Here is an 18,608-nt window from a genome sequence, read left to right as displayed (position 1 = left end):
TTGTTATCCCCGGGGGAATCCTGGAACCAAACCCATAACAAGGACCCACTGTTTTATATTAGCATGAATGCATGTAGTGGTATTATTAATACAATAATTATTATTTTATCTTGTATTATTATATTATGCTATATCATTAATATAATAATATATTATTCCATAGAGAGACCTTGTGGCGCCTTTGAGACTCAGTGCAAAGAAAGAAGTTGGTAGCAGGAGCTTGCCTAAGCTTCAGGAGACAGTAACTTGGGAAAGGTCCTGCTGCCAACTTCTTTCTTTTAGTGAGCCTCAAAGGTGCCACAAGATCTCTCTAAAATACTGACTCTACAGACAAATACAGCTGTAGCTTTGAATTCTATGTATTATTATATATTGTTACATAAGGCATTGGGTCTTTTGGCTTCAATCGCCTCCCGAAGTGGTGGAAAACTCCTCGAATAATAATAATAATAATAATTAGATGATGATGATGATGATGATGTCGTCGAAGAGTATGACCTGATCCCTTCTAGTCCAGCCTTTCCTCGCAGTTTGGTCCTTGCGAAGTGAAGCTCCAAGCCGCCCTGCTGAAAATAATCCGGTCTGATACCACTTTCACTGCCCAGGCTCAGTGCTATGGAATTCTGGGAAGTGTAGTTTGGTGTGGCCCCCAGGCCAAAGCGGCACGAAACTCTCCGACCCCTCAGGGATCTTTCAGGGAAGGATCCTTCAGGATGATGGGAAAAGGCAATGGATCCATCCTTGAAAGCCTACAATAAAAACGCAAGAGAAGTTATTTTATTGGCCGAGCGTTTGAATAGGAAGAAGGGATTTTCTGCATCGGGGGGAAAAAGTAATGCTTTTGTTTTGCTTTGTATTTGTTTTGATTTTTCCGACAGGGGAAAATGCCCAAGACGGAATATTGTGGGTTTGGGGGATTAAGAAAAGACAAAAAGCCTTTTCACCCCAACAGGAAAATAGGAAGATGATGCTTCGGAGGAGACCTTGGTATGCCAGGCAGAGTACTTTGAGGATTGGACTCCAGAGTGGAGAAATAACCCGGTTTGACACCGCTTTACGTCTTTTCTGGCTCAAAGCTATGGAATTCTGGGAGTTGGAGTGTGTTGTGGGGCCCAGAGCGGAGCTCCGCTCCCTGACTGCCATTGCCCAGAGCCTCCGCCGTCTTCTGGATCTCTGATTGGCATTGGCCATCATCTTCTAGATCCCTGATTGGCATTGCCAGCGTCTTCAAGATCCCTGACTGGCATTGCCCAGAGTATTCAGGACCCCTGACTGGCATTGTCCAGGTCCCTCTGCGTCTTCTGGATTCCTGTTTGGCATTGCCCATCGGTTTCTAGATCCCTGGTTGGCATTGCTCAGCTCAGTGGCGTCTTCTGGATCTCTGATCGGCATTGGCCATCGTCTTCTGGATCCCTGACTGACATTGCCCATCTCCTTAATCCTTCATTGGCATTGCCCAATGACTCCTTGATTCCTCCTTAGCATTGCCCATCGTCTCCTGGATCCCTGACTGGCATTGCCCATCGTCTCCTTGATGCTCATTGGCATTGGCCATCGTCTCCTGGATCCCTGACTGGCATTGTCCATCATCTCCTTGATCCCTCGCTGGCATTGCCCATCGTCTCCTTGATGCTCACTGGCATTGGCCATCGTCTCCTGGATCCCTGACTGGCATTGCCCATCATCTCCTTGATCCCTCGCTGGCATTGCTCATCGCCTTCAGGACCCCTGACTGTCATTGTCCAGTGCCTCCTGGGTCCCTGGCTGGCACTGCCCAGCGCCGCCTGGCCCCCTGGGGCTCAGGGACTGCCCCCTCCCTCTCGGAGTCCAATCAGGAGTCTCTCGCAGCTGAACTTTTCCGGCCAGGCTGCCAGAGGCGCCTCCTCTCTCTCGTTCTCTCTCTGGCTCTGTGCCTCTTCGACATCCCCAGCTGGACGGACCCAGCGGAGCCTCGCAGGCCGGCCAGCTCCCTTCCCCGCCTCGGCTGGACCTCCTCCGCTTCAGCCGAGAGAGCGAGACAGACAGACAGACAGACTCCGATCCAGGCAGAAGAAGAAGGAGGAGGAAGAGGCGGAGGAGGAGAGGTAGTCCTTGGGCCTTAGATGGGGGCGATCGGGCTCTTTCTCTGCACTCCTGCGGGGAGAGAACTCGGTTTGAGAGCGCTTGAACTGCCCTGGCTCCATGCTCTGGATTCTGGGAGGGGCTCTGGTTGCCACAAACCAAACGACTCCCAGAATTCCAGAGCATGGAGCCAGGGCAGTTCAAGCGCTCTCAAACCGAGTTCTCTCTCCAATACGGATGCAGCATCTCTCTCTTCCCCTCCCCCGATTCTGCATTCCCTATTGTTTTCCTTCCAAATCCAGTGACTCATGGGCTGAAACCGAAGCGAAGAGAGATGGCGGCCCCTCTGGGAGTCAGCCAAAGACAAAAAAGCCTCCTTAGGAGCGAACCCAGGACCTCCCGCCTCCGCATCCCTGCTTCCCCCACTCCCCTTTGGTTTCCCTCTCTTTCCCTGGTGGATCCGAATCCGATTTGTCCTGTTTCTTAACCTCCCATTGCACAGAAAGAGGGAGAGGGGAAAGCAAAGATGGGTCCCAGGCCATCAGGGTCCTCCTTTTCTAGACTTCGGTCTACTTCCTCAGATGCATTCGGTGGCGAGAATGTCAATTCAAACCCAGATCCCTTTGAGCAGGAAAACGAAGTGGCAAGCTGTAGAGTTTCCTGCAGAGTCACAGGGCGATCTCTTTGCCTTTCTGTCCCTCTGGAAAGCCCCCAGTTTAGATGGATGGAGTGAACATCAAGAAACTGTGCCATCGTCCAAACTGGACTTGTTGCCACTTTCTTTCCATAGCTAAAGGCTTTGGAATTTGAACCGACCTCCTCACGCACTAATAATGGCAGACTAACACGGATCTGTGAGCAGAGAGATCTTGGAGTACCTTTAAGCCCAACTGAAAGAAAGAAATAGGCAGCAGAAGCTTTGCTAGATTTTAATGATAATAATAATAATAATAATAATAATAATAGAGAGAGAGAGAGAGAGAGAGAGAGGTCTTGTAACCCCTTTGAGACAGTCTCCTTCCTCAGGTGCCTTCGGTGGAGTGGAAGCCAGAGTCCTGCTTGTGGCCAGTTCTTAGAAACCTGGAAGAAGCCCCTTCTCAGACTCCGAGGACAGAGATCGCCTTGTCCCTGGCTTCCGCTCGAAGAAAGGCATCTGGGGAAGGAGGCGGAAGGCTAGCAAAGCTCCTGCTGCCAAACTTTGAGAGCTAAATGCATCTCAGGAAGTAAACCGAACTCGAGGAAAGCTCCTGCTGCCAACTTCCTTCTTTCATTGAGTCTCAGGAGGGCCACGAGATCTCTCTGCTCCAAGATCCGTGTTAAGACTAGGAAAGCTCCGGCTGCCAACTTGGGGAGCAGAGGTTACTTAGTGCTGGGGGGAGGAGGGAGAGAGACACTCTGCACGTCCTCAGAGGCCGCCTTGTCACCTTTCCTCCAGGCGCGGCGTGGATTGGGAGGAGGGCGGGGGAGGGCCCAGGGGTGGGTCGGGAGGAGAAAGGCCCGGGGGCTGCTGGGTTTGGGACCCCTACTAAACCGGGTGCTTCCTTGCCTCCTTTTCTCCACCCACCGAGGTCCCTCTCTCTCTCTCTCTTTCTCTCTCTCTCAGGGAGGCTCCGTCGGGGGCGGCGTGGGGCTGGCTCTGGATGGCCCTGGCCGAGGGCGGCTGGTGCCTCTTGAAGGACGCCCTCTTCCCGCTGGGAGCCCCCTCCTCCTCCTCCTCGGCCTCCTGCTCCTCTTCCCGGGAGCCCCCCTGCCCTTCTTCCCCCTCGGCCTCCTCCTCCTCGGGCTGCTCCCCTGGAGGGGGACCCGGCCCTCTCCCGCTCCGGACCTTCAAGCAGGAGCCGGGCCTCGGCGGGGCTCCGCTGGCGGCCTTCCCCGAGGGCCGGGCGCTGCTGGGGCCCTTCGTCTCGCCCTCGGCGCTGCCCAGCTGGGAGGACGTCATCCTCTTGGCCGACCTCGACCAGGCCAACAAGCTCCTCTGGTCCAGCCGGGCCTCGACGGCGGCGGCGGCCGCCAAGATCGGACACGACCCCGCCGCCACCCAAGGGCCCCCTCCGCCCACGGCCCTGGAGGAGATGTACCACCATCACCACCACCACCACCACCACCATCATCCCCCGCCGCAGGGCCTCCACCAGGGCGCCTCCTACGACCCTTCCTCCCCCGGGGCAGCCGCGGCGGGGGCAGGCAACGGCGGCGGCGCCTTCGGGGCCCCTTCCTCCGGCTCGCCCGTCTACGTGCCCCCCACCCGCTCCATGCTGCCCTACCTGCAAAGCGGCGGCCAGAGCGGAGGGCCCTCGCCTTGGGCCCCTCCGACGGCGGGCCCCGACAGCCCCTCGCCCCCCTCCGCCGCCTCCTCCTACGGGGCCCCCGGCAACGGCGGCGCCTCCTGCGGCCAACGCTTCGCCTACAGCCCCCCGGCTTCCAACGGCGGACCCCGGGAGCCCTACAGCCCCCGGCCCTTGAACGGACCTTACTACGGGCCTTACGTCGGAGCCCAGTTCGGAAGCCCCGGCGGATGGGGAAGCCCCTTCGACAACTCCATGCTCCACTTCCCCGGGACCAGGGCCGCCCCCCTCGCCATGAGGGCCCCCTCGGCAGGTAAGCAGGCCCAGGCCGGAGGGCAGAGCAACAAGCCCAGCCAGCCAGGCCTCCCTTGGGCGGCAGCAGCCCAAGACCCAGCCAGAAACGCATGCCTTGGACAACCACAAGGCCTCACTAACGCCATGCTGCCAGCTCTCCAAGCTCCACTGGCTTCTGGAGCATCTGAACCGAGAACAAAACGAAAAACAGCCCCATAAGGAACATCTTCATCCCCCCCCCCCCGATGGCTTTTAAGCCCTTGGCCCGATGAAGAAGCCAGTGGAGCTTCCAAAGCTTGCAGCATGGAGACTGTGCATTTTGGTTGGCCCAAGAAAGGGATCCGTGGTTTGGTGGGTTTTTGTTGTCGCAAATTAGGTTTGGATACTGGATCTACCCAGAAAGCTAGTAAAAAGATCTCGGTTTGGGTCGGGAAAGGGGGATAGAAAAAGCTTTCATCCTCATCAGAAAATCTTCCCAGAGCCCAATAATAATAATAATAATAATAATAATAATTCCATGTATCTTTTTGCTGAGCAATCCATAAAGGGATCACTCTTGAGGCCAGTTTGGGATCTTCTTGTACAGGAAGAACCTGAAGATGCTAGACCTTTAATCCCAGCAGCAATCGGTAACTCCGACCATTGGGATCCCACTGAGTTCAATGAATGGATTCATGTTTGAAAGGAAGGCAGTCGATACTGGAACAGATGGATTTATGACTGTCCTGGTCCTTCTGCTTGTTGGATTCCCTAGAGCGCCCATCATGGGGGGTTTCCTTAGTGAGGTTGGCTCAGAAGAGTTTTGCCATTGCCATCCGCAGAGGCTGAGAGAGTGTGACTCAGGCGATGTCCCCCCAGTGTTGGGGCTTCATGTCCCAGCGGGGATTTGAACCCGGATCTCCAACGCTCAGAACCACACCGGCCCTCATTGTTTCTTATTCCCGCGGGGTTAATGGGGGGAAAGTTTCTTTGCTGATTTGCTCTGGAATGGTCTTTAGATGTCGGGTGGTTCCGAAATGGCCTTTAAATAGGAAGAGATTCGGAGGAGCTCTTCGTTTTTAGCTTGTGGAGCTGCCTTGGGTCCCTTTTTCGGAGAAAGGCACCATAAAAATGAATAATAATAATAATAATAATAATAATAATTCTGCATATATATATATATATATATTTGCAGAACTACTACTCTAGTACTACTATTATTACTATTATTATTTTCATTTTTATGTTGTATTTTGGGCTATATATTTTTATGCTATCATCTATCTATCTCAATGATCCTGGAAAATATATATATATATATTCCAGGATCATTGGGATATCTGTCTGTCTGTATGTCTGTCCAGCTCAATGATCCTGAAATATATATATATTCCAGGATAACTGGGACATCTAGCTATCTAGCTATCTAGCTATCTGTTTTAATGATCCTGGACTATATATATTCCAGGATCATTGAGATAGCTAGCTAGCTAGCTAGCTAGCTAGATAGATAGATAGATAGATAGGATAGACAGATGATAGCATCTATCTATCTCCTGGAAGAGGACAGCCTTTCAGGGAGATATGTCTAGTCTTTGATCCACTCACTTCGCGGTTGGACCATGAGTAGAAAATAGCATACAATGAGAAACTGGAATCAGACCGCGACCTTCGACAGCAGAATGGGGATCGTGTCCTTCCTTTCCTCCTCTGAAATCTCTTCTTATTCCTAAAAATAAAAACAGGCCAAGAGAAATACAAACGTATTCATTAGACTACTACATGAGGATTCCCAAGAAAATGAAGAAAACCAAGCCAGGGAAACAGAAAGGGATAAGATATAAAGATACAAGTCACACAGACCAGAAGGACAATAAGAGGTCCGGAAAGAGCTCTTATAGATAAGCATTTCAATTTTGTGCAATGTATGTTATGCAAGGTAAACAGCACAATAAAAAATGTAAGAATATCTGTCCTCTGGCGACTACAAGGTGATTTAAAAAGAAAGAAAGAAAAGCAATCCCTCTTCCTAATTCTGTAAACTGATTTTGGGCAAGTCACACTCTCTCAGCCTCGGAGGATGGCCATGGCAAACCCCCTCTGAAGCAAATCTTGCCAAGAAAACCCCTTGATAGGTTCCCCTTAGGGTCGCCTACGACATAAGTTGGGAAACGACTTGAAGGCACACAATAGCAACAAATTCTGCGGAAACCCCCGTTTTTTGGGGTGCGGCTGGGTTTCCCTGGCTCTGTTCACATCTCTTTCGGAGGCTACAAGCCTCTTAAAATAAATAGTTGCTTAAACAGTTGCTTTTGAAACTAGAAATGGTGGCTATTTCAATGTATTGTTCCTTAGGGAGGTGGCTGAAGTCTCAAAAGGGAGTGTAGGGGAAGGATCGCAAAAGCAGGGCATATTTGCACTTCAAATAAGAATTATTTCCCCCCAAAAAAGATATTTTTCCTTTAGTTTCCAAATGTTCAGTATTGCAGCAACTTAATTTCTTCAGCTCTGGAAATATGTGGAAGTAAAGGGGAAAAGTCAAAGTTAGGAAAATGCAACACAGCAAACACTAGAAATGTAGAGACTGGAGGGAATTGCCTTGTTTGAATTGTTTGGATTCTTATTTGGAGGAGCAATGCCTTCATTTTTTTTGCCTTGCTGGAAACCTTTAGCCTGAATCTCAAACTAAGCCAAAACCAGTTCCTAAGACTTACTAGAGTAGACCTATTGTATCACTGGATTTACCAAAGTGTTGGGCTTTGCCCTTCCGTGGGTCTACTTTAAGTGGGACCCCCAAAAATTGAATCTGGGTTAGTGAAATCAAAGGGGTTAAGGCCAAAAGAGTGGTTTGAGTAGTTTGAACATTTGGCTAGGAGCAGGGTTCAAATCCAGAGCAAGTCACACTCTCTCAGGAAGGCAAGAGCAAAACAAACTACCTTTGAACAAATCTTGCCAAAAACAAAAATACAAAAATGCCGCAAAACAGCAACATAAAGCGACACACAACCGTAAAATCCCATATCTGTAGGTATGGAGGGCTGACTCTGACTAAATCCAGGCTATAGGGGTATACTTCTCACAGTGCAAATGGTATGGAGGACACCATTGGAAATAAGGAGAGGAAAAAGAGTTATTCTCACATACACACATGCCACTCCTGGGGAAAAGAAAATATAGACACAGTTTGAAACTTCAGTGGAGGGAAGAGTAGGTTAGACTAATAGAGTTGGGTTAGTTGGGAGAAAGTCCCTATATTGGGAGAAAGGCGGGATATAAGGAAATAATAATAATAATAATAATAATAATAATAATAATAATAATAATAATAATAACGATGGAAATCTGGGGTGTGGGGGAAGGAAAGGAGAGAGGCTGGAAACATGTGAGCTGGAAAGAGCAGGAACCCCATTGAGTGTGGTGACTGACAAATAGTTGGAATATAGCAAATAGTTGGAATAAGATTAATAATAATAATAATAATAATAATAATAATAATAATAAATGGTTTATAAGGATCTTTCCTTAGATTGCCTCATCTCTCTCTCTCTCTCCACCTTCACTATCTCGGCTGGGCTGCTATCACTGCCTTACTGACAAGTAACCTGTCCAGGGTTTTGCTAAAGCAAGTAAGGAGAAGAAACAGGGCTAGGAAAGGGGATATTTTAATTGAATTTAATTTTGTTTTTGTAGTTTCATCCTTTTCCCAGAGGTGAGGAAAAGGTGTGGAAGGAAAGGCAGAGAGGGAAAGACCCACTTTTTCCATCTGGGCTGCCAGGTGGAGTTCTGAAATCTGTAGGGCCTAGAAACTTTTATGCAGGGGTGTGTGTGTGGGTGTGTGTGTGTGTGTGTGTGTGTGTGTGTGTGTGTGTGTGTGTAGTCATCCCAAAAGTAACTTTCCTGAGCTCTGGAAATCTGGGGTGTGGGGGAAGGAAAGGAGAGGCTGGAAATATGTGAGCTGGAAAGAGCAGGAACCCCATTGAGTGCAGTGGAAATATTCACAGAATATTTCTGTGAAGAACTGAACAGATATATCTAATAACAAGCTACTTTTAGAATGGCCAGGCCTTTAGGTGAAGGTGTTTTAAAGGACTTAAACAGACTATCTATCTATCTGTCTATCTATCTATCTATCTATCTATCTATCTATCTATCTATCTATCTATCTATCTATCATATAGTCTTCAAAAGTGGAGTCCTAAATGCAGTGTCTAGGAAGCAAGTCCCACAAAAATAGGATTGCGTTGTAGGCAACTGTGATGGGCCAGACTTGCCTAGGGTTGTCCTGGGGAACTTTAGCCCCATTCAGCTCAGGCAAGCTTACTCCTGTGCATTTGCTCTCCCTTTATTCACTGGAATCTAAAATATGGTTCTTCTACACATGACTGGTTCGATTGGTATGCATTGATCTGAGTGAGGCTTACTACCAAGTGTGTATTGGTCTTCCTTTACTAAATGACATGCAAGTAGATGAAACAGAGATCAAGCTGCTTGGAGGGGGGGGAGAAAATTTATTTATCTTGCTGTCTCTAGTAATAGTTTCAATTTACTTATAGGAATTAATTAAAGGTTGGGGCGGTTTTGTTTAGGCATGGGAACCACCTTTCCACCTTTGGTTTTCACATATGAAAAGAAGACCCTCCAAAATACAGGGACTGTATTTCTTTCTACTGTAAGCTTTTACATATTCTTTGCAATGCTTTTTAAAAACCCTGCCTTTCCACTCAAAGAGGGTTCATGACTGAACACTAATTAAACCACTCGGCTATTAAATCCCACCACCAGGAACAAATAGTTAAAATCAACAATCATTTGATTAGTACTAATATTCATTAATATGTCACTACTTTTTCCTGCTTTCCCAAAAGCAGCTGAAGGTGTCAAGAAAGAGGTTTTTTTTTACAAAGTCAGTCCACTGAAATCCCAGTCGATCACATTTCCCTTTACTTTATAAAGCTTTTTCATATAGAAGGTCCCAATGCTTGTCAGTTAATTCACTAGAATAATTTGAAAATGAATTGGTCCTGAATCCGTAATGAAATATCTAAAGAAGATGCGGCAAAAATGTGCAGAGTTGGCTGAATATTTTGTTCCAGCTATTTTACAACAAATCGTTTAGTCATATACAGCGCAAACCGTAGTGTCAATATTTATTCTATAACAAGAAGGTGTTGCTTAAAATCATCTCTCCCCTCCATTTCATTTCAGGAGATCTGAGAGCAAGATTTACTTTGGGTTTAAATCAAGGAGAAATTCCCTTTCTAGGATTCAGATTAACTTTAATCAGACAGAGATAATGCTGGTTAATTGAAAGGGAAAGGAAGAGATAACTGCCAACCTAAAAGATAAACACTGAGATTGCATTTTAAAAGATTATATTTAGGAACAGAGAAGCAATCCTCCGAATACACTGACCCATGTTAATTTCAATTAAATTACGAAGTTAATTTTAATTAAATTAAAGTGGGTGTTACTGGAAATTAACTGCCACTTCTTTGGAAGAGATCTTTAAGCAACTGAAGTCTATGGCTAGGTTTGGTTTCCCTTTAAAACCCTCCTCTTCCCTAAAATATGGGTCTGGGTAGTATTAAAAGAAGAAATAAGTAGTTTTAAAGAATATATTTCTATTCTCCTAATTCTTTTTACTCTTGAAAGATCATTATCTAATAAAAGAAACTGCTGTCCACAAGTGAAATGTTGCACGCATGTTGTTAACATGTACTAACATCAGCAAGGGAAAAGGAAGATGTCTGGGAGACAGTCAGATGCCTGGTTAGTGTTGTAAAATATCCCATGCCTCATTTTTAAGTCTACCTATTTTTCAGTATATATTAGCAGTGAGGACAGTGGGATGTTGTCTGCTGCCATAAACAATAATAAGATAGGTGTAAGGCGGGGAATTTTTTGTTTTAATTTTGGGTCAGAGAAGTTTAAAGCTATGTTACTACATAAGGGTTACTCATTAATATTAAATTGCCAAGAGCAACATACATATATATCTGAGAGCATTTGTTAAGATTTTTAAAAAGGTTTCTCTTAAGAGGAGGTTTGAGAGAATTTGGAGACTTAATAAATTTAACTTGAATTAAGCTTTTGTGGATGGCAGTCCATAAAAGGCCTTGCTAAATTAAACGTATTAGTCTTAAAGCTCCCCAAAGAGTCCTCTACTCTCACTCTTTAATACAGAATTTATTCAGAGTTAATTCAACCCTGTCTCACATGAGTGAAATTTTACCCAAATATTACCAAGAAAACTAAAATCACCAGGATAATTGATATACCAGTTTTGTCCATAGCAGTTCCTTAGGCCATTTGTTTACCTGGAAATAAAGCTCACTGAATACAGAGGCCCTTAGCACTGAGCGCATGGGACATCACTGTTGGATCCTACTTGCATTTGGGATCATGGAGGGAAATTTACAAAAGGCAGCAAGTAGCAGTCCTTTCTCCTTCTTGCACCACTCTGTGACCCCCAGATGCAAGTAGCATCCAACAGCTCTGTAAATTTCCCAGACACTATGGAAAAGCAGTCAGACTGTGATCTGTAGAGCCTCTGTTCCATCGGCCCTGATGGAATAATCAACACGAAGGAGGTGTTCAAAAAGAATATGACTGCAGCCTTTTAAAATGTGCAGTTTGGAAGGAAATCTCCCTTAGGGCCTTATCTGTGGCTTGATTACATCCTTGCCCCATCGAAATTGCAGGAGATGTTTACAATCCAACTCAAAGTCTGACACCTAGAAAAGTTTTACTTTATGTAAAGGCACCAGATCCCATCTGATCTTGGAAGCTAAGCCATGTCAGCCCTGATTAGTACTTGGATGGGAGACCACCAACAAATTCCAGGTGCTGTAAGCTGTATTTCAGAGGAAGGAACTGGCAAATCTACCTCTGAGTTTTCCTTGCCTAAGAAGACTTTGTGAAACTCGTGGGGTCTCAATAGACCAGTAGTTGGAAATGTTTCCTGGGGTATTCTGGGAGTTTGGACATTGACCTGGCAATTTTTGGGGTAGTGGGGATTTCATTAGGTCTTTCACAATTGGGTTACATGCCTTTCTAGACATCGTAAGCTGTTAACTGGTTAAAGTTCAATGACTGACCAAGTAACTTTACAGTTTCCCAATACTGAACTGTGTTTGTAAAAAGATTTTCAGGACGACTGAAAAAGATTAAAAATGCTGAGAAGTGTGGATGAAATTTTAAAAATTAACTCGTGTAGAAAACTATTGATTTAAAAAAAATAGTTTAGAACATTGTCTGAATTAATGCTATGAGACTTTATGCAGCACAATCCTCTATTCCATGTTTACTTGGATATTGTTTTATTCAGTGAGGTACTCCCTAGGCCAGGGACTGAAGCCCTAGTGTCTTACCTAAAACAGATGAAATAGAGGAAATCAAAGAGGGAAACTCTCCATGTTGAGATGTTATTTTTATGAGACAGTAATTAACCACTTTTGAGGACATTAATCAGCATGAAAGCCATTTATAATTCACCACTAATGTATGCTCTGAGAAAATAAGCAGCAAGATAATTTCTTTCGATATTCCAGTGCCAGTTCAGTTTCAGATTCTGACTTGAAAGTAGCCCATTGCTTCACATGTTAGCATAACTGTACTGTATCTTTTGTACACACTTCAGCTGCTTTAGTTTCCTTACATGCCAATCCTAATATAGTGGGATTTATTCTAATTAGAGTTCAAAAAGTTGTATAAAAAGTTACTAATATAGTTGGATTTATTCTAACCAGAGTTCAAAAAGTTAAAAAATGTATCCACCAGCTATCATGGTCAATGTTAGCCAATGGATTCTGGAAGTTGTGGTCAAAAAGTAACTTTCTCAACTCAAGCCCTATTGTAATGTATTTCCAATTGGGATGCCCAGTAGGATGCCTAGATAAGTTGGTCAAATACAAAGATTATCACTGTGACTATAGATAAAGAAGTTTAAATAGCAAGAGAAATAGTCTATCAGTAAGAAACTTGCTCTCCTCTATCTATCTAATCTGCTATTACTTAAGATTCTCTGTTGGGGTTTCAGTGCAGGAAAATGTTCAAGAGGCCTGTGCTTTATTGTTATGACATTTATTATTTGTATCTCGCTTGTTTTACAACTGCGTGCTGCTACATACGCATGGCAGGGGGTTGAACTGGATGGCCTTGTGGTCTCTTCCAACTCAATGATTCAATGAATACAATTGCTAGATATTTCAAGGTGTGTGACTCAGTGACTTGTGTGTTTGGCAAAACCTCTCACCTTCTCAGACTTTCTGAGTAGGTCGTTTAGCCAAGGGCACTCATGACACAATAATAAACCACTCCATGCATAGGGTCAATCTTTTTGGAAAATGGCCCCAATCCTAAGAGCTCTACACTTGTGGTATGGGCTACTTTTGCAGATAATGTAGAACAGACATCACTCTAGCTGCAGAATGAGGTGGGAATCATGGGGCCCTCTAGATATTTTTTGGGCTGCAACTCCCAGCATTCCTTACTGGCTAGAGCTGCTGGGAGCTGCAGTCCAAAAAACCTTTAGAGGGGCATGAGATTCCCACCTTTGCTTTAAGCTAATTACTTTCTCTCACCTAACCTCCCTCCGATCGTTAATACTGATACAGCGGCCTACTTGACTAGGCTTTTTAGGAATATCCTTTCAACACATAGAGAAGTGTGTGAATACAGAGTAGATGTAGTAAATGATGACGAATACTATAGGTTTGCTTGATTCTTGTAAGTGATGGCGGAGAGATGCAGCCTGGACATATAAAAACAGTCTTTGGATCACAGCCATGGTCTCAAGTGAATTTATATAAAAATATAACCCAATTCAAGTGCGCTGAGCTCTGTTCTGGAATCAATAAGGGATACCAACCATTTTGGTTGTTTTTCTGTTAGAGAGTAACATATGCCTTACCTTTCCTGCCAACAATTTCTTTGGAAATGTATAGATGAAACTGTATATATGTGCATATGAACATCTTTGTATATATGTGTATATGAAAATGTATATATGAAAATCTTTGTTGTTGTTATGGCCCTTCACTTTAATGATGAGGATCTTTTGCTGTTGTTTTCTTGGAAAGATTTATGCAGAGGAGGTTTGCCATTGTCATCATCTTAAGCTGAAAGGGAATTCGAACCCTGGTTTCAGTGCAGACAACTCAATGCTCATAACATTCATAAGAAGTCAGGTGGAGATGTATAGTTCAATACAGTTCCATATGTGTAAAAAGAGCTATCCAGTCAGTTCATTGTGGAGTAAACTGATCACAGCGATATAGATATTGCTTTTGTAATTCACACCTGCACCAACATGAGTTTGGTTTATAGTCTCACTAGACTAACCAGAATAGATTAGAATAACATTAATTACAATTTAAATTTTTCCCCTAAAGACACTTAAGTTCTGCATTGATCTGTTTAAATTGGTGTACTTACCATTGAATTGATTTGATTTCTAAGCCATCTATCAAACATACTCTGCAGCTGGTCCCTTAAAAATAACATGGATTAATACAGACTCCAAAGTGGAGATATACTGTATATTTAAAAATTCCCACCGCTAATTACCTCAAATAATTAATAGTAAATCACTTTAACTGCAGTTAAGTGTATGAAGTGTAAACTATATGCAGGTCACAAAGATATCTTTTGATTAAAATACAGATCAGTGGTACTAAATCGTGGCAAATAGACGGTTTGTGAAACCCAGAATTTAATCTTGAATTTTTAGGAAACAAATCAAGAGCATATGGAAAGCAAATGACTTTTTGATTAAAACAATGAAAAGAAAACCGAGTCCAAATAAATAATTTTGGTGCTCCAGAACACAGTGGGACTGAAAAGCACTGGAGACAAGTAAGAGACAAGAGCATGGAAGTAAATGTTTATTAGCTTGTAGTTGTTGCTCTTTTGCCACCAATATTTCAGACTGTCTGGAAACTTTAATTTCACAGGATGAGCCTGTCCTATTTGGGGGGTCAAATCTTATCTGGTATGTTAATGAATTTTCACAAATGGCCACCAAGCAGAGAGAGAGAGTTCAGGGATTGTGGGTGGATCTGGGATGATCTTTTGTCAACCGCAGGAGAGATTTGGGGGGTGGCCTGAGGTCTCTAGAAAGAGCAGGGATCTACCTTACAGACTTGCTCTGACAACAAGCCAGATAAAAAGACCTGGATCTGTTATCACTTTAAAAGCCCATTTTAATTGCCCAAAGGACAAGAGGAGAGACTGGGTGTCTCCTTGCAAAATCATTTTTTCAGAACAGCCTTGGAAGACGGGATTACTTGCCACATGATGTTTGTTTCATTTTATGACCAATCTTTTGTAGGTTTTTTAAATATATTATATGGGACTGTAGTTATATATTATATATTATAATATATATTGTGTGTGTGTGTGGTGGTGTGTGTACACATACTATATATACACACACCCCAGCATACAAGATAATATTTGACACACACACACACACACACAAAAGGACAGGCTCATCCCATAAAATTAAGTTTCCAGATGGTTTGAAATATTGATGGGAAAAGACAACTACTACAAGTTAATAAACTTTATTTAGTGCTAAATTTTTCTGATTTGCTTATATAATTTTTTGTTTTATATATATTATTATATATATGTTATATATATATTAATACAGTTTGTTATATATTATATATTATATACAATTTAAATATTTATTTCGTACTAAATTTTCTGGGTTGCCTATTAAATTTTCTAGTTTGTGTGTGTGCGTGTATATTATATATATACATATATGAATTATATATTGTTTGTTTATTTATTATATATTATATACCGTTTCAACATTTATTTCAGTGCTAATTTTCTGTTTGCTTATAAATTTCCTAGTTTGTGTATAGTTGAAAGTGTCCAATAGTTTCTAAGGAGTCTAGGAATTTTTCGATATCTGGAAAATTTGGCAAGTAGTGTTACTTTGGTTTTTTTTAAAGTGCTTTTTTGTGATCCTATTCAGTCCAGATTTTCCTAACTGCAGCTTTTAGCCCCTGAGTGGTTCAGCTGATGATGCCCCCGTTTCTAAGGAACCTGTGAGATGGTTCTTGGGGGGAAGTGGCACTTTCCAAGTGTTCAGAGATCGTTCAGTCTGTTTTGAAGTTCAACCTGATCAAAGCCACTGGGAAACTGACAGAGCGGGATTGAGAAGAAGAGAAGTTTGATTAGACTAAAAACGTAGCAATCCTGCAAGGGCTACAGAATAACAGACAAAGGGAAAAGAAAGGAAAGGACAGGTTATTCCTATTTGGAATAGGAACATTAGAAGTGCTTAATTAATACTTTAGGAGGAACTTGGAGGATGCAAGGATCCGTTTGGCACCGCTTTTGAACTGCCAAGGCTCCCTGCTCTGGAATTCTGGGATTTGTAGTTTGTGGCGGCACCTGCCACCACAAACTACAAATCCCAGAATTCCAGAGCATGGAGCCGTGGCAGTTCAAAAGCGGTGCCGAACGGTTTTCTTGCCAAGGTTCGCTCTCAAGAGAGGTTTTGCCTTTGCTTGCCTTTGAGGCTGAGAGAGTGTGACTTGGCCAGATCACCGAGTGAGCCTTCAGGCTGCATTTGCTGCAAAGCTACAAAGGAGGACAGTCCTCCGAAGAAAACGCGAGGCGATCTCAGCGCGGCGGGCTCCGCGTTTTTAATTCCAATATTGGCGGCCGATCGGCTGAAAGGATCCTTTGTAAAGGGATCCTGGAATCTCAGAAGCTTTTTTCCCATTTTTAAGGGGGGATCTCTCAGGACATTTATTATGTATTTACTTATTGGGTCGCCCGCCTTTCTCAAACCAGGAGGCTGACAAAATTCTCTGCTGCAATAAAAGAAGGACAAAGAGTTTTTGCAGCGGAAACCGAAAGGCAGAGAGTTTAGCGGTTCGGAACCATTGACACACTTATAAGATAGACCTGAGGATCAGTGGGTGGGTTTCAACATTTCGTTTTAATAAATAATAATAATAATAAATAATAATAATAATAATATAATAATAATATAATACATTTATATATTTGATGCCAAGGAAAACTTCTGTCTGTTCCTCTTCGCTTCCAAGGCGCTTACTTACACTCAGGAGGATCAAATGGCTGGTCGGTTTAAGTAGGGAAACATGCTGGTTTAAACTGCACATTGTAGTATTGTACTGTTTCTACAATGTGCAATTAGAATGTACAATGTTCAATATACACAATGTGCAATTAGAATGTACAATGTACTACAATGTACATTTAGAATGTACAACATAAATGTACAAATTGTAGTACTGTACAACACTGTACTACTGGAATAAATCCCAAATTTGGGAGAGAGAGGTGGCTGGCTCCAAATGAAGAGTATTCAGGTAAATTATATTATTATTATTATTATTATTATTATTATTTATTATTATTATCCAAATTCCTGGTTGTTCATCTCCTGCTTACTTTGCCTCCTTGTCTCCTAATTTATTATTTTAGAGGTGTTTGATCATGTAATGTTGTTGTTTTAGATTGTACTGCCGCTTGGCAGGTTTTATTCCCCCCCTTATTTTATTTGACCCTTACTATGTGCAAACTTTACAGTCAATAAATAATAATAATAATAATAATAATAATAATAATAATAATAATAGGTGTACAAAGCTGACAGCTCTGCAGTGGTCTCCTTACTTGGGAGCAAATCCTAGCAAAGGAAATGGGACTTACTCCTGAGTAAACTTGGAGGCTCAATCTGAATTCTTCTTCTTGGAAGAAGATTTTTGTGGCCTCTGTCCCTGGAAGGAAAAGCAATGAGGATCCCGATATGAATCCTGACTTATGGCAACCCTATCCTAGGGTTTTCCTGGCTAGATTTGTTCAGAAGGAGTTTGCCATTGCCTTCCTCTGAAGCTGTGACTTAAATAGCCCCACCACACCCTACCGCTTCCCATTGCTACTCAACTACTCCAAAGTTACAAACACTGTACTTCTGGTTTACTCATCAGCTCAGAAGTGAATCTCATTGAAGTCAATGGGGTTGGCTCTTGAGAAAGTGAAGCACAGAAACTCCACTTATAGGAGATTTTTCCCCCTGCCCCCCTCTGGGCCTACAACAAACTCCCATTCCCAGAATTCCATAGTATTGAGCCAGGACAATTAAAGCAGTGTCAAACCGGGTTATTTCAGCAGTGTGGATAGGGCCAGAGAAGAGGGAGCAGAGATGGGCTTTGAACAATAATAAGTGAACCAAGAATAAGTGAACCATTTCCAGATGAAGAAAATAAGAGAGACCATTTCCAGACATGGGTCTGTAGATCGCATAGAGAACTTGGGATATGGCTTCCAATGTCTATCCTGTCCATAAACCCTTATGGGAGTCACCATCTCTTTCAGGGGTTCCCAAGCTTGTGACCCTCCAGGTGTTGCTTGGACTTCAGCTCCCAGAATCCCCGACCAAGTTGCTGGGAGTTGAAGCCCAAGGCATCTCAGTGGCCAGGGTTAGGTTCTGGAGAACCTGGAATGAGCTGCAGGGAAAACATGAACGCCCTTGAAGGAAAGAAAAGTGGGATCTCAACTGTAGTGAACTCAGAGGCCGAATGAGGGTGAAGTAGCTAGAAAGGGAATATTGAGGGCTTTAAAAAGTGGTGGTCACAGTCTACCTGAGGAAACCTCTCCATGGTATCCCCCAGAGGTTGAGGAACCCCATGTCAAAAGGGCCAAGCTGGCACTCATCCTCTTGGCCTTGTATTGGCAAGGGGAGTATTTTTTTATCCTGGCTGCTGAGCAGTGTGATACTTTCTTATCCTGATGCTGATCTCCTTGAATACTGCAATTTGTTAAATTATGCTTTTATATAAATTCTATGTGTGGGAATAGCCTCTGGAGCAATGAGAATACTGATGCTCCATGAAAATCTTGCCCCTCAACGACAATTCCCTTGTTGTTGTGTGGCAACCCTAAAGCTATCATGGGGCTTGCCAAAGTTCGCCTACTGGGTTTCCATGGTTGAGG

The 18,608-nt window shown here is 43.6% G+C and overlaps 1 protein-coding gene across 1 annotated transcript in view; it reads left to right on the top strand.

Annotated features, from left to right (window-relative positions):
- The first annotated feature begins 1,861 nt into the window (after positions 1 to 1,861).
- LOC121917276 (transcription factor GATA-6-like) overlaps positions 1,862 to 18,608 on the top strand; it is a 38,446-nt gene continuing 21,699 nt past the window's right edge. The window contains exons 1-2 of the mRNA XM_042443062.1: positions 1,862 to 2,084; positions 3,665 to 4,659. Coding sequence (XP_042298996.1) covers positions 3,702 to 4,659 — 958 coding nt within the window. The 5' untranslated portion in view covers positions 1,862 to 2,084; positions 3,665 to 3,701. The remainder of the gene's footprint in view (positions 2,085 to 3,664; positions 4,660 to 18,608) is intronic.

Source organism: Sceloporus undulatus, unplaced genomic scaffold (genome assembly GCF_019175285.1).
Source record: "Sceloporus undulatus isolate JIND9_A2432 ecotype Alabama unplaced genomic scaffold, SceUnd_v1.1 scaffold_14, whole genome shotgun sequence".
NCBI lineage: Eukaryota > Metazoa > Chordata > Lepidosauria > Squamata > Phrynosomatidae > Sceloporus > Sceloporus undulatus.
This window is presented reverse-complemented; position numbering and strand designations above follow the sequence as displayed.